This window comes from Bos indicus x Bos taurus, chromosome 14 (genome assembly GCF_003369695.1).
Source record: "Bos indicus x Bos taurus breed Angus x Brahman F1 hybrid chromosome 14, Bos_hybrid_MaternalHap_v2.0, whole genome shotgun sequence".
In the NCBI taxonomy this organism is placed as follows: domain Eukaryota; kingdom Metazoa; phylum Chordata; class Mammalia; order Artiodactyla; family Bovidae; genus Bos; species Bos indicus x Bos taurus.
In genome coordinates this window covers 44,127,535-44,150,465 of record NC_040089.1, presented here as the reverse complement: position 1 = coordinate 44,150,465, position 22,931 = coordinate 44,127,535, and the positions used below count along the sequence as shown (strand labels likewise).

The window sequence follows — 22,931 nt, the reverse complement described above, 5'->3', positions numbered from 1 at the left end:
TTCTGGTATTTCAAGGACAAGACAGAACCAGATATACTGGCCACTAGTCATTCCCTGAAGACACCATTGCTGTAGACTTTGAACTCTGAAATGCCCTTTCATCTTTGCTCTTCCCTATTTAACATATTCATGTATTCCTCCAGTAATTATTTGCACCGTATCAGATAAATTTGGAGTTTTTAATGATCTCAACAAGCAGAGTATTTCTCATGGTGTTAATTAGTAGTTCTCAAAAGTAAATAAGCATGAGAATTTGGCTTCCATGGTGGCTCCAATGGTAAAAATTTGCCTGCAATGCAGGAGACCAGGGTTCGATCCCTGGGACAGGAAGATCCCCTGGAGGAGGGCATGGCAATGCACTCCAGTATTCTTGCCTGGAAAATCCCATGGACAGAGGAATCTGGCAGGCTACAGGTCCATGGGGTTGCAAAGAGTCAGACACGACTGAGTGACTTTCACTTTCATGAGAATTTGGGGAAAGACTTTAAATGTAAATTCCTGAAACCCATCCCAAGACATTTTCTCAGTACATCTGGACTGGTACTTAGGAATCTGAATGCTTAAAAAGCAACCTAGTGTATTCCATACAGTAAAATAATATTCAAGACTTGAGAGAGAAGAAAATTCTAAAACACATGCTGATGTGGATAAACCCCAGGGACATTATGCTAAGTGAAATGAATCAGTCACCAAAAGGCAAATACTGTATGATATTGTGTGATTTCATTTACAGTATATCTAAAATAGTCAGATTCATAAAATCAAAAAGTAGAATGGTAGTTGCTAGGGATTAGGAAAGTGAAAAAGCATTAGTTGCTCAGTTGTGTCCAACTCTTTGTCACCCCATGGACTATAGCCTACCAGACTCCTTCGTCCATGGGATTCTCCGGGCAAGAAGAATGGGGCCTCCCTGATAGCTCAGTTGGTAAAGAATCTGCCTGCAGTGCAGGAGACCCTGGTTTGATTTCAGGGTCAGGAAGATCCCCTGGAGAAGGGATAGGCTACCCACTGGAGTAGGTATTCTGGCCTAGAGAATTGCATGGATTGTATAGTTCATGGGGTCGCAAAGAGTCAGACACGACTGAGCAACTTTCACTTTCAGGGAAGAACACTGGGTGGGTTACCATTCCCTTCTCCAGGGATCAAAACTGCATCTCCAGCATTGCCGGCAGATACTTTATGGTTTGAGCCACCAGGGAAGCCCACAGGGGTAGGGGGAGGGGATAAACGAGAGTTACTAATCAATGGACGTGAAGTTTCCATTAAGCAAGATGAATAAGCTTTAGAGATCCGCTGTACATTATATCTAGAGTCAACAGTGTTGTATTGTGCACATAAAAAATTGTTAAGAGTGTAGACCTCATGTTAGGTATTCTTACTACAATAAAATAAAGTTTTTTTAAAAAGAAAAGTGAAGACCAATGGTACAGAATAAATCAGACTTATAGCAACAATGGTTTAAAATATTAGTTTTTTTTCTTACGTGTTTAATTTTTTTTAATTTATAACTGGGAAAATAGCACTTATATGTCCATTCTTTTACATTCATTTTTTAAATGAAAAAAAAAAAAAGTCCAGATCCCTATACTAGAGAAAGTCAGTTCTCTAAGTGTGCTTAGGGATGTTCCCATGACTGTTGGTCAGTACTGGTATTCTTGTGGTCATGCTGGCTTCTCAGTGATTATGTTTTTAAGTTTATTAAATGTTTGCTCTTTTGTGTATGACAATCTTGTATATTTACATGACACATCATTTATGTTTTGTTAGTTTTTTTGGAGCTTCTGAGAATCCCATTTGCTGGGAGATATTTAATGTTACGTGAGCAGGTGATGCAAAGAGAATAAGTGAGAAATGCAAGAGGAATGGAGAGCAAAGGGAACTCTCCCATCATCGCAGCTGAGAGACAAGAGCATGAGGAGGTTAAACACATGGTCTGGCATCAGGGAGAGCTCGACTCTGGCCATTACAGGTTCCGCAACCCTGGGCAAGTTATTTAACCCCCCTGTGCTTGGTTTCCTCATCTGTCAAATGGGAACGATGAATACTTATCACATGGGGTAGTTGTGAAAGTAGAGCTGTTGCAGGGACCCTGGCACAAAGTGGGTGCTCAGAAGTTCTACAAGGTTGACATTCGTTCTTGCTTTGCTCAGGCTCTTTGCTGCTTGCCTCTGTTCCTGTTCGGACCCAGCATCTGCCATGTGGCCGTCTAATGCAAGAAGCCATGTATTTATTGACTGTGAATAACCTAATTGAATAAACAGAAGGTCAAGGTCTGCACTGTGTGTTGCCACTGAGTAGCTGTATAATTATAGAAAACTTTCTTAACCTCTTTTCTTCTTTAAAAGAGAGATGATTGAGGCTTGGAAGAAGAATATCCTTTAAGGTTTAAAATATTATTCAAGTGAAAATGAGCAATTTGGAATGCAGAGATGTGAAGTCATGAAGATTTCTGAAGTATTCATTGTTGCCGGGTCTTTTCTGTTGGCGGATGCATTTAAATTCCACCAGGAGCATCACCCCATCCATTTTAACCTGTGGTCTCTGTGAACGAAGCACTGCCTCTCTGTGTCTAATGGTCAGATACCACTGCCCACGTGGCAGAGGCTCAGGAAATGCATGGTGAGGAGACCCTGCCCCGTCAACTTTGTTTACCATGTGTTTACAGGTGTCACCAACCCACAGCCACCCAGTGGGCACAGGAGAGCAGAGACCGCACACTCACACCGTCCTGTCCTCCCCCCCAAGAGGGACGGTCAGCCTAAGGTATGAGTGCTTGAAACCCCACATGCCTCCTCTCTACAGAATTAGCCAAAAAACAGAACCACGAGGAAGAGAGAAACCAGAGATACAGTCTTCCATAAAATTCCCCTGAGATGGACGAAACGCCCATTCTTTTGTTCCCATGGTTCCCCCCATCCATTAACTATTAATAAACATTTTTCATTTTTCCAGGGTAACAGTTCATGGTTAGTTCTCTTGCAGAATAGGTAATGCTGATTATTGGGTCTCTTTAAATGCATGTTGCATTAACCTCGGTATGATATGAATTTTAGTTTTTAACCCAGATCAAGGAGGACCTCCCCAGGATTCCCTTGACCAGAACGCTAGACATTTGAGAAGCAAGAGACCACTTGAAAGTACATATTTAAAATAATAATAAATAATAAATGGTTAAAAAATAAAAAAATAATAAAGTAAATCAACCTGAATATTAAAAAAAAAAAAAAAACAGCTTGAAAGAGTAGTGCTCACTGCTGTTATTTCTTGTATTTGCTCATGTAATTCAGTGTAATGAAGATGTCCCAATGGACATGTCTCTAAATGGACATGTAGAAGCTAAGAAGGCTATAAGTACTCTTAAAAGTAGCGAATTTTAACAATTCAGTGAAGGACTTCCCACCTGGCTCAGTGGTAAAGAATAGGCCTGCCAATGCAGGTTCCATCCCTGGGTCAGGAAGATTCCCTGGAGTAGAAAATGGCAACCCCCTCCAGTATTCTTGCTGGAGAATTCCATGGACAGCCTGACCGGCTATAGCCCAAGGGGTCGAAAAGAGTTGGACAAGACTGAGCGCAGGTGAGTGATGAAGTGTGGTGAAAACATCCCACACAGGTTAACCTCTGTACCTAGAGAGACCCCCTGCTGTGTGTCCTAACTTTTTCTAGAGCTTTCCAGGGACTTTGAGGTCTGCAAAGAATGCCCATAGAATCATTCGCACTGACTGCTGTTTCCTGGCCTGTCTTACAGGAAGCCCCGGGGAGAGGGCAAGAAGTGCCGGAAGGTGTACGGCATGGAGAATCGGGACATGTGGTGCACAGCCTGCCGCTGGAAGAAGGCCTGCCAGCGCTTCACTGACTGATGTGCGGGCCCCTAACTCGCCCCAGACACTCCTGCCCTCCTTTTCCTCCGAGGGTGTTGGAAAGTGCTTTTCCTTCCGTACCAAACCCACTTGAAGCCCAGGGAAAGCACTTCTAGGAACCTTGGTGAAATCACAGCAAAAAAACAAAAAAGGTCACAACCTTCCCTGTTCTTGCTGAGAACCCAGCTGAGAGCAGCTGTAACTATTCTTTTCCTTAAAAAGAAAAGTCAACTTTTTTTTTTTTTTTTTGCTGTAGGTCTAGGTCTGAAAACTGTGGACTTCTGTAGCAATCAAACCAACCAAGCCCATTTTTCCTAGAAAGGAGGCCTATTTTGATAAACTTTCTCGATAATACCATTTCTGAGATTTTTTTTTTTTTGACACTTAAGAAGCTACAAGTTATTCCGTAGCATTTGTATAAAGAACAATACCTGTTTTCATTGTGAAGTCTTTTCCCTGTTCTCCATCGGACTTCTGGGAGCAGTTCACATCATGATGTGTTGCCAGGAAGTGGCAGCACTCTGGGTATCTTTTCTATGTCTTTTTTGTTTGTTTTGTTTTGTTTTGAAGAATGGCCCCAAACTGAACCACGGTAGAGCTGTTAGCTTGAAGGGCCCTGGAGGGCATAAGCCCGAAAAGAGATTGATAGTGGACATCACCAGCAGATTTCAGCCCCAGCTGAGTTCAGGACATCCCGCATCACTGTTGGAAAACATCTGGGAGTCTTCCTCAGAAGCCCCACCCTGAGAGTTGGCCCCACCCACTCTCTCCTGGCTACAGTGCACTCAAGACCTGATGTGTCGCCATCTAGGTAAGCCTCGAAGCTTCCTTCAGTGATGCGATGCCAACCCCAGCTCAGATCTGTTCATCACTGCTCATCTGACGGTTGTTGCCGGGTCAGTGGCATATCAGGCCTTCCTTCCCTCAAGACGCCACAGCAGACTGGTTTCAGAAAAGGTAGAGAACTCAGACCATCCCAGCAGGTTGCTTCAGACCACACAGAGCACAGCTTCCGTGTGTTCAGAAAGTCATGTGAGGTCAAATCCATTCTGAGTGCACTTTTATAGGTTTTAGGCTTTAGCGCGTCTGGGAGATGGGTTCATGAACACTATAAAGATTATATGGGGAAAGGGAAGGTCCAAACCTTTATTTTTCTTATCAGAATATTGGAGCTATTCATTAAGAACTCGCTCAGAAGGGAATGTACGAAACACCAAAAGGAAATTGCGTGTTGGTATAGGAATCTCTCAATTCAATAGGACCAGGGCTTGCACTGTGTTCCATTTATTAGACTTTCTAGCCCGGTGTGTGTTTGTCCGTCCGTCTTGCTAGTGGTGGTGCCAGGACAGGGGTAGTTGTCAAGCCCTATAAATAAGCTCATTCTCTGTCTACCCTCCTCTTGATCGCCCTGCTCGAGTTACTCGTCCTGTACCTATGCAAAGACGCAAGAGCACCTTATAGGATGCACTGTGTTGGAACGGGGGCCTAGGATCAGCCATAGGAATGTTGAATGAAATTGCACAGAGCAAAGTTTAATATATTTAGAGGTTGTACATACACTTTTTTTTAAAGAGTAGAAAGAAATCATCTAGTCATAACAGATATCCTTGTTTTTTTAATACGCAAGGGGAAAAAGGAGATTCTACAGTGTAACAATCTGTGCGTTCATATATTTTGGCAATTTTATTTTTTAAACTCTCATATGACATTTGAAACATTATTCCTTAAAAGAGATCCTGTTTTCCTCCTTCATTTATCTTTAAAAATGCTTAAGAGATCAGAGAAAGAGCTTCGTTTAATATCACATTGTGATTACCAATCAGTACAGAACCAGCTATAATGTATGTTTTAGCACTGACGAGGTCAGCCAGGAAACGTATTTGCACCCTCTATCCCAGCCTGTCTTTTCTTCTCCCTGGTATCCTGCTGCTTCACCCACTGGCATCTTGGCTAGAAGGTGATGCTCTGGCCTGAACCAGGAAGCCCTGCACTGTGACTGGACTGCCCAGCGGCCACAGTGCCCACTGGTGAGTCCCAGATTGGTCAGCCATTTGAGCAGGCTCACTGTGAACTTCAGTGCTGTTGGGTGTAACCCTGGAGGACAGGATTTTCTCTTCAGCAAGATTCCATGGCCCTTGATCCTTGGATTAAATCACTAATCAAAAGAGATTAAAAAGGCAAGGGGTTAAATCCATCCCCCGACTCCCAGAACTTTGGGAGAGATGATGTCTATGGACAGTCCTGGAGTGAGGCTCTGTGATTCTGCCCCAGAAGGACAGCCCATGACTAGTTCTGGGCTCTGGCCTGGCTGAGGCAAGCTCAGTCCTTACCTGAATATTAGCTGATGCACGGGTGTAAGCAAAAGCATAGACCTGAACGCAGCTTCCCTAGGATTTCTTCTCCTTTCTGAAACCTTCTTCACACACACTCTCCCATGCGGGGCTCCTTTCTTCAGGCCAGCCCGGGGCGCTGCTCCAACGCCAAGGTGGGCACAGACCCTCAGTACTTCCTGCACACAGACACCTATTCTCTGCACTAAGGCATGTAATGAGTGGGGAACTACCAAGCTTCACCTGGCTGGCCTTGAAGAAAAGGGATAAGATTTCTTTCAAGCCACCCAGAAAGCTACAAATTGTAATATATACAGCACTGATTGTAAATGCTAAAACTTAAAAAAAAATGTAGAGCTATTTTGTTGTATTATGGAACTAAATGATGTGCCAAATTAAGCCCAGGATTTATTTTATGGCTTCTCTGGTACCATGTTCTTTTCTGTCTTCATTTGTCAGGGGGAGGAGGGAGACAGGTGAGAAGGAAGTCCCAGGGCACTTGGCTGCTTAATGGGAGTGCCCTCCACCACGGGCAACTCTGAGAACGTGCAACAGGAACAGCAAAGGCAATGCGTTCTGGTCCCAAAGTCTTTCTAAAGAAGGCATGTGGTAGCCTTTGACTTTTCTCTCCCCAGTGCCCCTTCCTGCAGAACAGATTTCTCATCTCTCTCCAAAGAAGGCACTTCCTGGTGATGGACAGGCTTCTCCAGATAGCTGCACAACAGAGAGCAGTCATTTTAAGTCTCAGTTCTTCTCAGAGGATGTGCAACCAATGAGTGGAAGGCAGTGTGACCGCCTGGAGGAAACATCCGGGAGCAAGTGGGTGGGAAGCCAGAGAGAGGATACAGGGGGGCTGTGGACACCTGACTGGGGTTCACCATCCTAGCGATGATCAGCTGGTGGTGACTGTCCCTGGGCATCTCCGAGGGAGCTGCCGTGTTCCCATTCGAGGAGCCGCTGCTTAACGCCGAGAGACAGCTCCTTCATGGGAAGCACGCAGGGCAGGGATGCAGCATGCCCCGTGCGCATCCCCAGTGGGCACATACTACTCTCCTCCTCACTTGCTAAAAAGTCCCCTCCGTTGTTTGGCGAAAGCCAGTGTCAGGAAGAGGGCAGTGGGTTTCTGAGCAGGAATGTGCGTGCCTGTCAGCAACTCCGTGCCCCAATAGGGTGGGTGCCCTTGGTGAGAGGAGTCTTTGTCCAGTCATAACCTTGTTGCAGATGAAAACTTTTCAATAGAGAAAGAGGCACGTTACAGGTTTTGGACTTTCCAACAAAGTTTTTTTTTACAAAGTTACATGTGTGTTGTAAAAAGTGTCTGAAATTAACATGCCCTCTGTCAAATTTCAAGATCACTGGAAGTCCAGTGTTGCTGGCGTCACACTAAGCCACACTCAAAAGCAGTTCTGAATTAGCCAGGACTGCTCAACCCATGTCCACCTCCATCTGACTTCATTGGAAAAGGAAAACGCAGCACTCATGTGGGAAAATTGAGGGGAAACTGGCACACACTGTACATATGGGAGAGAATACCTTGAGAATAGTAGCAAAATACTGTAAAAAAAAAAAAAAATTTCATTTCCTCAGGGAAAACTAAAGGGTATGTGAAATGTAGATCTGGAGAATTTTAAGACTAGAAAGGTTTTCTATTATCTCCAGCATCTTTTCTGGTCAGAATAATTTGTTTGTTTTTTAATGAACATACCATTTCATGACCAATTTCCATGAGCTAGACAGTACTAACTTTTTGAGGTGTGGAGGAACGCTCTATGAAACAGAGCAGTTTCTTTGTTTCTTAGACCTGCATTCTAAGGCTGATGTCTGAACCACAGCGCAGTCCCTGGTGGGTTTTCACAGACTCATATAAGGCTGTTTCTGAATGTAATTATGAATATGACGCCTTGGTGTTCCTTTTTATAATCAGCTGGTTGGAGAACTGATTATTAGCTGTACGCAAGAATTCTGTAGGGGAGGGAGGTGAAAGTTGTGCATTTTGCTTTAATGACAGGTTAAGGAGCAAACTTCCATGGACTTTTGTGGACAAGGTGCTGCTTTTTCTCATGACCCTGTAGAATTTCTATTGACCACATCAACTGTAGCTCTGATCTATATGAACGCAGGGGAGAATTTGTGCATACAAATGAGTGGAAACAAGAGCAGGATTCATGAATATGGATGAGGATGCGGATCATTTTGGAGAAAGTGCTGGGCACACGGGTCAACTGGAATTTTCGTTTCTCTTAGAAAATAACCCAGCCAGCAGCACACACTGCTCTCCCTGTTCCCCATACCTGTGGGGCTTCCTCCAGAGCGGAACTGTTTGCTTCTTTCACATCGTAACTAGTCAAACCGGAAATCGGTAAATGAAATGAGCTTATAAGCACTTTTAGGTACCAATTGTATCACTAAGTAATGCATACCAGTAGAGCAAGAAAGTATAAAATGTATTTAAGACCGACTGGTTTGCTTACCATGACTAACTGTAAAAGCCCAGATCCAATGACATATGTGCTTTAAAAGGTGTATCTATCATAGGACTAGAAATCAAAAGGGGAATTTTACTTCTGGTCCTGTTTTGTAAATAGTTCCTTTTTTTTTAATTGAAGACAATCTCATGTTTTATAACTTTTCTTGTGAGTCTGAGAATCACAATGGTAATGTGTTGTGTCAAAATGTGATCTTAAATACAATAATAATTATAACTTAATTTTCCAAATAAGGCAAGAAAAACACTGCGTAGGCTTCTACAATTTCTGAAAGATGTGACATTTTTATAATAAGCATTAGTACTTAACTTCTCAAGTTAACAGAACTGGAAATATTTTACAAGATGCAGCGTTTTGTAATCATAAAGAACATGAACATTTTGTGGGAAATGACCTTCGTTTTATACATTGTAGCTTATTTTTTAAAATACAATATTTTACCAAACAGAAAGTGTTAATATTATAAGCAATTCCTGCTCTCCAAACAAAGGGCTATGCCTCTTTTAAGCAAGCATTTTGATGCATATCTTTTCAATCAACCCTCTGCAGCAAGAGTAGAAATGCAGATCAGATGGAAAGATTATTACAACAGCTACTCCTATTATCTTTACCAGTGTTTTTTCAAAGTATTTGGGGAAAAGAAAACATTTTAAGAATCGTATATCTGAAATCTTTAAAATATTAATAGATATGCTTATAGGCAATGAGAGAAATAAACTTGTAAATTCTGTCATGTACTGTGATAGATTTCTGTCACAAGGACAAGCTTAGTGCTCAGCCTACCAGAACCACAAAGCTGCATTTTACTAGCAAGTGTCATTTGATGGTAATTTCTAAAATCATAGTGTATAAGCCCAAAGATACAATTCTTAGCTGATTGGTGTTGTTTAAAATAATTTTGTGCTCTCCACTAACTAAACAACTTTCATTTCCTTATCAGAACAAGTGCTTGATTTTTCACATGAGAAGTTCACAGACAGGCAAGTTTGAGATCAGAAAGTCACTATATTCCCAAGAGTCAGGGAACAAGGAAGGCTACCATGGAGAGTTGATTAACCACACAAATAATTCTGAGCTTTGCCAATACCATTTCATAATGCATTAGTTTTTTCTAGCCCACTCACTGTTAAGCAAGAAAACATCTTTTCTTTCTAAGATTTTAGTAATTCAAAAGCTAGACTAATTAGTCAAGTATGCAGATAACATCAAAAGAAAAGCTAGGACAGAGCAGTCTTACCCATTAGGCAACCCCTGTGAGGTGGTCAAAGGGTCACTCAGACTCTGCTTTCAAACAGGCTTCAGAATCTGCACACATGAGGACTAGAAATGCACGGGCTTAGGGGAAGACATGTACAGCTTCATCTCTGAGATGAGGCAGTCCAATGCCTCTCTTCATTCTCTTGGAAAATCTCTAATGTTGGCATTACAGTTTCCCAAGAAGTGTTCATTGCTGCATGGTTTTTGATCAAATGAGTCTTGCTTCGTATTTAAATAGAAACCTCCTAATGGTACATAGCAGATGCTTAGAAAGAACAGGCAAATTGTGTAAACGAATGATTCAAATCAGGCAAAGGAAGGACACTAGAGAATGACAGAGATCACAGTGAACCAGAGGACATGCGTCCCCATTGAAGGGGGACCCCAGCTGTAGACAATCAGAACCATGCAGAAATCAGGCCTGGGGCGCTAGACCTTCTGACTTGGAAATATGATGTTACCTGACACTTAATCAAAACTCAAATTCTTGGCCAGCAGTGTGCAGACCAAAGAGAACCTGTATATGGACAGACGCAGCCTTTGGGCACTGGTTTCAACTGTTGGGAAAAAGCAGATTTCACCTTCCATAGCCATCAAGTCAAGTTCTTCAAGCAGCGCCCCCAACTCACAAATTGGCACTATCTGGGCAACTAAAATTAAAGGGAGAGAAGTCAGTTCTCCCCAAAAATCACTCTCGTGGAAGATTTGAGTATAAAAATACAACATCCTTAAACTAGCCTTGCCTCTGATCAAAATATACCGAAGTATTATTCAGCTCTCACTCTGCCTCGTGGCATGCCCAGGCCGGGCCCCAAAGCATTGAATGACTGTAATCCTCACTTCCTTACTGTTTTCACTGCCGTGACCACTGTGATGAGGGGGGGGCAAAGAGCAGCCTTGTGCCTTCAGCGAAGGCAGCCAGGAGCCCCTGCAGTTTCAGATAGCACACGTTGCCTCCTCGTGCCAAAGCCCTTTGCCAACCCCTCCACATCCCTTCCCACTCCATCCTGCCTTGTGAGTTTTCATCCCAGGATAAAAGCTCTGTTGTTCCACCTCTGACACGGCAAAATCCTTGCTTCATAACTGGTAGGTACTTAGGTATTTTAGAGTGTCCACTAACCTCAAAATGGAGTTTTTCCATGTAGAAAACCTTAACATCTTTCCCTGAGGGCAAAGACAAAATAGGAATAAATGTGTCATGGAAAAAATTAGAAGTTGCTTCCTTCATTTGGATAAACTAGGTAATTTTAGAGTGTGTCTTACCCCAGAGTCCTGATGGTATTAGGATAATCACTAACCCTTTCAGATATATAAGAAAGTGTGTCTCTTTCAGATACATGACTTCCTTTGACCCTCCCTAGTACTTAGCATAAAATGAGAATATTTCAAATTACTACCACCACCTCCAAAGCCAAACCTGGTGCAAGTGGTCTTGAACCTGAGTCAGCCTCATTACTATGTCCAGGGAGGAGGGAAAGAGCAAGTGAAAGAGCTGGCTTAGACCTCAATCTTCCAGAATGACTCTAGACCTGAGAAGACCCCAGGGACCCATGTTCTTTACCCATACTTACAATCCAAGTATTTCAGCATAAAAGTAAAGAACCCTCATCACAGTATCAAATACAGACTCACTCTGAAATTTATCCCTTTAGCCTACCTCCCAGGCCCCCATCCCCTAAATTCCAGCCATTTAAGTGGTTAATTATAGGAGATGACTAGCTAGTGCAATGTTCCGAGTTAAACTTTTGACTCCTTTGAAAAAAGTTATTTTGCTGCTAACATTCAGCGTTTGTTATCCATGTAAACTTGTATTGATGCCCCCAAATTTGAAAATAAGCTCAAATTCAGTTTGTAAGGATCAAATTGAAAAATACTGTCATCTCAAAGTCGGAAATAGCTGGTAATATGGTTATGTCACATGGTAAATATGAATGCAACTTAAATAACATTGACAATGCCTGATATTTCTGTCATCGTATGATTGACAGGTTGACCAGTCCATGAATGGATTGTCCTCTTCTCTCATCAGCTCACAGGTTTCACAGGTTTTCAGTAAAGCCACTCACAAGTTTAGTCACGGAGCTAGATGGGCCTAAACCATTTTGGCCCATAACCTGCTTTTTGATAAATTATACTTTTATTATGTTTCTCAAGCAATATAGTACTGGAGGAGTAAATTGTGAGCTTTCCTATTCTGGTGGAAAAGAAGCCCATTTTGCAATGGTTAACCCCAATGCCCAAACAGTGGCAGGTCTTAAAAGGACCCAAGTTCTAGGGAACAAGAGAAAAGCTACCATTCAAAAGATAAACAACTGTAGATTTTGAAAGAAGGTGGAGATTATGACTTCAACACTTAAGCCATAAACCTTTTTTCTTCAAAATATTCTTTTCCTATTGAGCACCATCCACATAACTATTAACTGCCAGCTTTCAAAGGAAAGCTCCCCACTATTTATATTATGAAAGTGTTAAAAATTAATTCTCAAGTCTGATTAACCGTTATATTTACATAGTTACTAGGGGCAGTTCTCTAAATTTTTAATTCAGAAAATTGGTCGGGGAGCGAGCAGCAACTCCTGAAAAAGGCAAGAGCACTGTCATTAAAGAACAAAATTTTCTTAAAAAAAACAAAAAAAAAAGTTTCTCATCTATTTCCTTCTGAATGCTCTTTACATCTCTGACTGAAGAGGAAAAACCAGCAGCTGGAGAAGAAGCTGAATTTTAAGGGAGAGAAAGAACAGTCCGCATTCTAGTCAGGAGTCTCTTTTTCCCTTTTGGCAACCATCTTGAATTCACTAGCAAAATGTTACTCTCCCCTCTGCCTTAATCTGCCTGAGCCAGCGGCCATGCTGTTTTTAATGTATGTTTGCCTCCCAAAGCCCTGGATTAAACATTTTCGCTTCTGTGCTCTTGCTTTCTCACTCTTCAATTAAGGTCCATGGGGATAAATATTACCAGGACTTGCATGTTAGGCTGAGTTGATGAGGCTCCTCTCTTCCTTCAGCGAAATGTTTCCATTTGTCTCAACAGTTTGGGATGACCATTCAGAGAGCAGGTTGATCAGCAGACAGCCTGCCATATTCATCACAAAAGATCCAGTCAGACTCACTGACAAAGAATAACAAGGCAGATACCTAGTCCTTCCACTTTTACTCAAAGCCTCTCTCACAAGTCCTCTACCCCCACGAGTCCCCCTCCGGAGCAAAGCCAATGGAGTGATCAGAGCAGAGGAAGAGAGCTTCACTTTGGCTCATTGGTCTGAGCCCTGACCTCTGCCTAGGGTTACAGAGCATGAAAATGGAACCGACCTTTATTATGTGAAAAGCAAGTGGCTCCTGCGGGGTATACTTGTTTTAAGTTTTTATTTATGCAAAGAGTAAGCTCTTCCAGTCTGCTCATGTTGTGAAGCACGTGTCTCTCACCCCAGTGGAGCTTCCTTCCCATGTTTTGGGCACAGATGATCAAGACAGGAAAGAGGCAGAGCTCGGGGGCCAGTGGAATTACCCCTCAGGGATCTACGGTGTAGCAATCACAAACTACCCCACCCAAGGGAAATTTAAAAAAGATGAGGCACGGTGGGGACCTCCCTGGTGGTCCAGCGGTTAAGACTCCGTGCTTCCAATGCAGGGGACACGGGTACCATCCCTTAGCTGGGGAACAGATCCCACATGCTGTGCAGTGCAGCCAAAAAGAGACGGGGAGAGAAAGATGCATCACTGCAGACTGTAAACCCTCGCTTTGCTTTTTACGCCTTTTCCCTTACACTCTGCTAATTGGAAAGCAATGACTGTGATTTGACCAAGCCCTGTGATGATAGCAAAGCTTCTTCTTCCAAAGTGTCCCAGCTGTTCGGGGAACCTCTGTGATCACTGGTAGAAAGCTTTAGAATAGATTTAGATTTTTAGGGAAGAACTCAATACCCCCCAAATATACTTGTTCCATGACTTCAATAACTGAAAATATCCTGGGTGTAAAATAACCCAGGCAGGCAGATCATATATGTTTTTAAAAAAATGCCATTAATCAATATTTTCCTACAACATGACCTTAAATTCCTATTTTTATAATTAATGGTTGGATGATAGTCAGCCATTGAAACATAAGCTCTCTGGAATAACCAGACATTAGTGTAGTTTCCAAAGTGTTTCATGTATCAAAATCTATATACTTAGAGGAAGAACTCAGGATAAGAAAAAATCGCTAGGTCCCAAAGGGTTCGTGACTATCATCAAATACAACTGCCGAGTGGCCTGTGGTCATCTTTTTCAAATGAGGGAGCCGGGGAGTGAGAGAACCACAGTCATAACAAAACCTCTGTTGCCCTTCATCCATGATAAGATTTAAAGCATTCTACTTTTAAGAATTAAGCCATCTTTCAAGTTGTTTTCTACACCAAATCTAACCTATTCAAATAAAATGATAAAATAGCTAAAAATGGGGTATTTGGGGGAAATGCTGTCAGTAGAAAGCATTGCTTTTTAGTGCCTGCTAACAAAAAAAAAAAAAAGAAGAAGAAGAAGACTCAGTCCTTCCTGTGAGATGCAAGTGTTAACATGACAGTGTTAACTTGGAATCAGGCACTAGTTCAAAAACACTGAGGCAGTGCTCTCCAATTTTTAGAAATCTTTCAAAATATAATCTTACCACTACTTAGAGGTAAGTACTTGTGTATAAAAGTCTTTAATATTAGTGAATGAATGTAAAAGTGACAAGCTATGCATTTTCAAAGGGTAGTGTTATTTTGTATCCAATCCAATTTTTTTTTTTCATAGAGACTTACCACAACTGCAAATTATTCAAAACAGACTTGAATGCATATCATTAAGGGGATATAGGACTTCCAACTATACACTTCTGGCTGATACTTTTAAAGACAGTGCATTGAAACTTCAGGCTCTAAACAAATTTCAGCCCCAAAGGTGATTAAAGGAGAAATGGTTTATATTTTACTTCTTCAGCAGAAATGGGAAATGTGGGCGTTACAAAATGGGCCCAGTTTTTTTAGAGGTAAATGTTCTAGTAACACTGGATTAGCAAGCAAACAAAACTGCATGAAGTTAATGAATATTGCCTTGGATAAATATAGCATAGGTTGTGTCTATTGTGTTTAATTCGCAATCTAAGGGGGAAAAAACTCTTCTCCAAAGGGTTTGGATTATATAGTTTTAAAGAATATAAAAACAGAATATAGAAAATAATATAAAAATATTGTCCTGCAAAGAAAAAATCATTGGCTTTTTTTTTTTTTCAAAATTAAACAGAGATCATCACCTATATTTTTTTGGAAAGTCCATATGAAATAAACACACATGTCTTCAGCACTCTTGGGGATTTTGTATTCCCATGAAACCTTTTCCCCTAATAATTTATTCTTGCTCCTTAATCAGTACTTTCCTATGTTACTCGGCATGAAAAATAAAATTCTTTCCTTCATCTGACAATGTTGACATAAAGAACTCCATTTCTCTGCCACTTAGGATCTCTTCTGTGTCCATTGAGAAAGTTTCTCAGCTGTTTGTATGTAAAATATGGAAAAATATACTTCTAAACCTGGTACTTGTGGTTATACTGGATATGTTTGCTACCTATTTAGAAGTTATTGGGGGCCGGGATGTGTCTTTTTATATGATTTTTAGCCAAATCCAGATGTTCTGATACTACATTTCTGAATACCTATCTGACTGTAAATACAGCCTGAGGAGGTTCAGGTTAATAAACCTTTTACATGACTGTTCCTCAGCCATGCTCCTTGCCAGCTTTGGGCACCTTGTACATAGATTTGTTGAATGTTTAAATGATGTTGTTTTTCTAAATGCTGTTCTCTAAAACAACTTTTTGAATGTTTTTCGCTTTCCATTGTTTGGGACTTTGTGTGTTGATTTAAAAAAAAAATGTTTCCTAAATATTTAACACCAGGAAAACTATTTCAAATAAACTGGTGCTAATCGAAATAGAAGGCAGATTTTCAGATGCAAGATTTCCAGTATCAAATGTTGACACCAGTTAAATGGAACTGCACTTTCCAAAGGGGACAGCTGGCATCTACCTGCCATGGGCATCAGAAGGACCCCTGATTGTTTACAGTTTCTGTGGCCCATTTTAAAATAGAGAAATGGTCCTGTCCCCCCAGAGCTGAGAATTTGCTACATGGGTCCTATGGAAGCATTTAAGTAGAAGTAAGGGTCTATAGGAAGAATCATTTTAGTAATAGTCTGCTGGTCTTTGGACTTTCACGTCTGTAATGCTTAGCTGTAACAATGAATATGGTGTTGCCAATCTAGTCTGACGTCATCGTCGCCCTGTATTTCCTGTGTGTATGGTTCTACCTTGGGTTGCACTGGCACGTGCCGAGCCAGAACACTGGACTTTCAGGAAGACCATTCTGACTTCTACGGTGTCCACACACATGCATTTAAATGCACTTGTAACTGGTTAACTACCATGAAGTCTAACTTCCACTTAATAAAAGTTTTTGTGTATCTGCTTCTATTTGAGAGCTGTTGATTTGAGTAAAGGATAACTAACTGGTACCCAAAGGCTGTTGAGGGTTAGAGGATTTGAGGTTTTATCTACAGTTGTTTTAAAAAAAAAAAAACACTTTTTTTAAAAAACAAAGGGATCTCTTTCCCATAGCAAACCGCTCGCCATCGAGACTATTTTTAGAAACATGTTGTAGGTACATCTCATGTCTAGAGTTCAGCCCGGATAATTTCAACTCAAACCCATTCCCTTGGCAATGACTGCCCAGAGACCTCAACTTCTCATACAGTGCTGCTGATCCTGTTGCCCAGGTCATGTGAACACAAGCTGACAGACAGGGGAAAGTCAATGTCCAGTCTAGTGCCAAGCCACTCTGGAGACCCTCCTTGAAGCCAAGGCCAGGTCCACTGGAACTTGACATTCACCTCCAAAGACCAAGCATATGTATTTGTGCAGCAAGGCAGCAGGCTTTGGAGTTCAACAGATTAGGACAGAAATCCGAGTTTTGCCTCTTGTGAGATAGATAACTGGACATGAGATTTAACCTTTGTAAGTCTTGTTCTTACATTAGGAATGATAATAGAAGAGAGAAAACCACTTAGCCTGGCTTAGGCAATATCTTGATCTCCTCCTAGACCAGGCCTCCATAGATGGGGTGGGGAGGGCTATGACTCATGGTCTGCTGCCTGCTTCCCAGAAGCTCCTACCTCACGGAGCTGTTGTCAGAATTACCTGGAATAACAGGTCATCACACACAGAGAACTGTTTCCCAAATGGAGGCCGCAATACTCTAATACTGGAACCCTCAGATATCTGGATTAAGTGCCTTGAAATTCGTGAGTGCCTGCAGAATTTCTTCTTTTCGATTTAAGAAGTTTCTTTCTAAAATAAAAATGTCCAGCCTTAGTAAATAGCTTATGTGCCACATCTGAATGTTTTCTTGGTTACTCCTGGCCATCATTATTTCATCCATTAATAGCCTGAGCAGTAGAGACAGTTTTAAAGCTCAGCCTATTTGATAACTAGAAGCTTGTGCAGTTGGACACCCATTGCTTTCTTCCACCAGCCCTACCCGCAGCCCAGCTCCTTGTCATTGAAACTATATGATTCCCTTGTGTTTGGCACAGGGACCCTGAGCCCTTTGACCTTTCCTGTGAAGCAGGAGGATGGGAGACCAGACTCAGTTTGCTCCTACTCTGTGCCAAGCAAGCACTGGAGGCTTCCAGGTGGACTGACTGTCACAACAGCTGTGTGTGGGAACCACCACCCCATTTTATCCAGAATGAAAGACCTTCATAAAGGTTACCTAACTGTCCTGAGGTCACAGAGCTTACATAGATGTGGATGTCCCCTACCTCTGACACTACCCAGTGGCTGTTCTGCAGTTTTAGGGGCTTTCAGTCTACAGATCTGCTGTGAGCAATCAAAGATAGTGCTCCTTTCTCTCTGCTTCGTGGTTTCCTCCTCCTTTGAACCAGGTATGGGCTGCTCTTCACCTTATGCTGCCTTCTCTCCCCACTCTGTCCTCCTCTTTACACTGCCCATTCCCATCACTTCTTTTGCCAGTTTCTCCCCATAATCTAATATTACAGCAGGGAAACAGATATACACTACGATACATAAAATAGAAAAACAGGGGACTTCCCTGATGGTCCAGTGGTTAAGAATCCGCCTAGTGATGCAGGAGACTTGGCTTTGATCCCTGCCTGGGGAACAAAGATCCTACATGACGTGGGCAATTAAGCCCGAGAGCCACAACTAGAGTCTTATCTGCAAGGATCCCATATGAGCAAAGACCCTGCATGCCACAATGAAGACCTGACACAGCCAAAAATAGGTAAATCTTTTTAAAATAAATAAATAAAATAGAAAAATAAGGAGCTACTGTATAGCACAGGGAACTATATTCAGTATCTTGTAATGACCTATAATGGAAAAGAATCTGAGAAAGAAAATTCACACACACACACAAATGAATCACTTTGCTGTGCACTTGAGACTGGGCTTCCCTGGTAACTCAGCTGGTAAAGAATCTGCCTGCAAAAAAAAAAAAAAGAATCTACCTGCAATGCAGGAGACCCCATTTCAATTCCTGGGTCCAGAAGATCCCCTGGAGAAGGGATAGGCTACCCACTCTGGTATTCTTGAGCTTCCCTGGTGGCTCAGATGGTAAAGAATCTGCCTGCAATGCAGAAGACCTGGGTTTGATCCCTGGGTTGGAAAGATCCCTGGAGGAGGGCACGGCAGCCCACTTCAGTATTCTTGCCTGGAGAATCCTCATAGGCAGAGGAGACTGGTGAGCTACGTCTGTGGCATCACCAAGAACTTGAAACTAATACAACATAGCAAATTAACTATATTTCATAAAAACAACAACAACAATAACAACAACAACACTGCAGGGAAAGCTTGATCCTGTATTCACATCCATCAGTTAGAGTTCTTTCTCCCCATGCTTCCCACAGCATGTCTGCCAAGCCTGCAGCCACATCAGATGTCACATACTTCCCCACAAAGCATTGTCATCCTCAGTCCTCAAGGCTCTCGAAGATGATAGCTAAACAGTTCCCTTTTAATGCCCACATTCTTGCCAAGAAGAAGGATAGATGCAACAACCTCTATGAATGGTGTTCGAACCGCACATTCTTGCTTCTTCCAGGCCCTCTGGCCAAGGTCTCAGGAAACTCTGCTCCCTCGGGAGTTTCCAGGAAGCTGCATGGCCCTCAGGTGGGGACAGGAGAAAATATTGAGAAACTGGACTGGAGATGTTGTCCTACAAAGTTATGTGTCAGTCATATATTTGCAAAACAAGTTTTGACCAAATGCCTACTATCCTAAAGGGAGGCTGCAGCAAACATCTAACAAGGTAATGGATTCTTTTTTTGGCCATTCCACGTAGCATGCAGGATCATAGTTCCCCAACCAGAGACTGAACCTTTGCCCCCTGCAGTGGAAGCTTGGGGTCTTAACCGTTGGACCACCATGGAAGTCCCAGTGATGAATTATTTTAGTATTAAAAAAAAAAAAAAGAAAGCAACCTTCCCTGAAAAAAATACCCTCCAAGACCTTACACTTAATACTCTGGCATGTACTAGGTGCTCAATAAATGTTTAAGTGAATGAATGAAAAACTGTTCGGATGGAGCATTTCTTCAGGCTGTAGATACGCTCTCTGTTTCCATCTACTGTTGCCCAAACAAAGCAAAGAGGGAAGAAGGAAGGGAACATTTTGCAGCCTAGCATAGCCATTTATTGGCTTCCCAGGTGGTGCTAGTGGTAAAAAACCCACCTGGATCCCTGGGTCGGGAAGATCCCCTGGAGGAGGACACAGAAACCCACTTCCGTGTTCTTGCCTGGAGAATCCCATGGGCAGAGGAGCCTGGCAGGCTGCAGTCCATAGGGATGTGCAGAGTCTGACACGACTGAAGCAACTTAGCCCACACACACATAGACATTTATTTGGTCTAAGTAGCATTTTTAAAGTTTCTTTAAAGTTTCTCAAAATCACCAACTCCAAATGACTGTTGATTACCTAATAATTATTTAATATAGAACAAAGTATACGGTAACACCCACTGGTTTTATGTAGCAATTCCTTGCACATAGCAAGAATTCAGTAAAGGTGTGAAAAAAAAGTGAAAAAAATGAATGCTTCGAAATGAAATCCATTGCAGCATAGGTCTGTACTATTAAAAGCATGCAGAGTAAATGGAAGAAGGTCAATAGGATTTGAGTCAATAACAGAGGAGAGAGAACCTAGGTTGGCACTAAAAAATAAACAGTATTTTACGATGAGGATCTGGATATGATAGTAATTGCTCACATCCAGGTAATATATGTACACAGTAAAAAAAAAAAAAATCAGGGCAGTAAAATGCTTATGATGATAGGAAGCCCTGCTGCTCATCCCCTTTCCGCCCTTCATCACAATTTGAGAAGCAGCCAGTTCTGTTTAACTTGATTACATTTTTTCTAAATTATATGCAATTGTTGGAATTCCAGCTGAGCTATTTAAAATCCTAAAAGATGATGCTGTTAAAGCGATTTACTCAATATACCAGCAAATTTGGAAAACTCAGCAGTGGCCACAGGACTGGAAAAGGTCAGTTTTCATTTCAATCCCAAAGAAGGGCAATGCCAAAGAATGTTCAAATTACTGTACAATTGCACTCATTTCACATGCTAGCAAGATTATGGTCAAATTCCTTCAAGCTAGGTTTCAACAGTATGTGAACCAAGAACTTCCAGATGTACAATCTGGGTTTAGAAAAGGCAGAAGAACCAGAGATCAAATTGCCAACATGTGCTGGATCACAGAAAAAGCAAAAGAATTCCAAAAAATTTTACTTCATTTACTATGCTATAGCCCTTGACTGTGTGGATAATGACAAACTGAGGAAAATTCTTTTTTTTTTTTCAATGTAAATGTTTTAGTAGCAACTGCATTTGTACCATACACTCAGCCATTGAGACTGTATGTGATAAAGCAACCAGGTATGGCTCTATATCAACCCTCCATAAGTACAGATTTCACTCTGGGCAGTAACACCAACTTTGGTGGTTTTTCTGGTTTTTTTTTTTTTTTACTGTGCTAGGTCTTCGCCGCTTTGCACATGCTTTCTCCAGTTGCAGCGAGTGGGGGCTACCCGCTAGTTGCAGTGCGAGGGCTTCTCATTGTGCTGACTCCTGTTGTGGAGCACGGCTTCAGGCACACAGGCTTCAGTAGTTCCGGTTTAGAGCACAGGCTCAGTGGTTGTGGAGCACAAGCTAAGTTCCGCTGCAGTGGAAAATTCTTAAAGAGATGGGAATACCAGACCACCTTACCAGTCTCCTGAGAAACCTGTATGCAGGTCAAGAAGCAACAGTTAGAACCAGACATGGAACAACAGGTTCACAGTTGGGAAAGGAGTACGCCAAGGCTGATTTGTCACCCTGCTTATTTAACTTATATGCAGAATACAGCATGTGAAAAGCCAAACTGGAAGACTCACAAGCTGGAATCAAGATTGCCGGGAGAAATATCAGCAACCTCAGATATGCAGATGATACCACTCTAACGGCAGAAAGTGAAGAGAGACTAAAGAATCTCTTGATAAGAGTTAAAGAGGAGAGTAAAACAACTGGCTTAAAACTTTACATTGAAAAAAGTAAGATCATGGCATCCAGATCCATCATTTCATGCCAAATAGGTGGGGAAAAAGTAGAATATTTTCTTTTCTTGGGCTCCAAAATCACTGCAGATGGTGGCTGCAGACATGAAATTAAAAGACGCTTGTTCTTTGGAAGAAAAGCAATGACAAACCTAGAGAGCATATTAAAAAGCAGGCATTCCTTTACCAACAAAGGTCCATATAGTCAAAGCTATGGTTTTTCCAGTAGTCATGTACGGATGTGAGAATTATAAAGAAGGCTGAGTGCCAAAGAACTCTTGTAGTGAGTGGGGGCGGAGAAGGCGATGGCACCCCACTCCAGTACTCTTGCCTGGAAAATCCCATGGACGGAGGAGCCTGGTAGGCTGCAGTCCATGGGGTCGCGAAGATTCAGACACGACTGATTGACTTCACTTTCACTTTTCACTTTCATGCATTGGAGAAGGAAATGGCAACCCACTGCAGTGTTCTTGCCTGGAGAATCCCAGGGATGGGGGAGCCTGGTGGGCTGCTGTCTATGGGGTCGCACAGAGTCGGACACGACTGAAGCGACTTAGCAGCAGCAGTGAACGGGGGTTACTCTTTGTTGCAGTACTCAGACCTCTCACTTGCTTCTCTTCTTGCAGAGCACAGGCTCTAGGCTTCAGTAGTTATAGTACCCAGGCTCAGTAGTTGTGGCCCACAGGCTTGGTTGCTCCGTGGCATGTGGGATCTCCCAGGACCAGGGATCAAATCCATGTCCCCTGCACTGGCAGGTGGATTCCTATCCACTGTGCCACTGTGGAAGTACCCCACACCATCTTCACTGTCACTCCGGTTCTTAGTGTGTCCCTTAACTGATTTCATGATAAAGCCCAGATTGTTGCAGAAAAACATCCCAAGTCAGATTTTGCAAAAAGGCTCAGTGTAAAATTTGGTCACTATTCAGTTTGGCTACCCACACCAGACATGCTGGGGGCCAGCTGCACCCATGTCTCTCACATGGCTGAAAGTGAGTAATAAACCACTCAAGTAGATCAAGCAAACACAAGTGGGGGGTTATTGAGAGGACACAGGGTCTCTCAAGGATCCAAGGTCACACAGAGTTGCCAGACATCATGGAGTCCTAGAACCAAGATTGAGAAAGCCATTAGGAAGCAAGAAAGCCACACTCCCCACCTTCCCAGTCCTGTCCCCTCACCTCCATGAGGTGGCAGAATCAGGACTCATCTCTGTAGTTTTCTTTTCTTCTCTCTCTACATAGCTGCCATCTTTGCTTCTCTAGCACAAGATGAAAAATGGGCAGAAGATGAAAAATGGCCACAAGAGACCAACGTTGAATTCACTGCACATGTGGTCAAAAGTGTGCTAGAATTTTGTATCACCAATCCTA

At 42.3% G+C, this 22,931-nt stretch overlaps 1 protein-coding gene across 2 annotated transcripts in view; it reads left to right on the top strand.

Moving 5' to 3' along the window:
• The window catches only part of ZNF704 (zinc finger protein 704), a 259,616-nt gene extending 243,197 nt beyond the window's left edge, over window positions 1-16,419 (top strand). The window contains exons 8-10 of one of the 2 annotated variants that reach the window (XR_003514479.1): window positions 2,666-2,763; window positions 3,746-4,009; window positions 4,114-16,419. Coding sequence is in view for 1 of the 2 variants with exons in the window: in XM_027561253.1 (XP_027417054.1) it covers window positions 2,666-2,763; window positions 3,746-3,857 (210 nt within the window). In the remaining variant the exon portion in view is untranslated. Of the gene's footprint in view, window positions 1-2,665; window positions 2,764-3,745 lie in introns of both variants that reach the window. The other variant, XM_027561253.1, reaches the window with a different exon arrangement.
• Window positions 16,420-22,931: the final 6,512 nt, after the last annotated feature.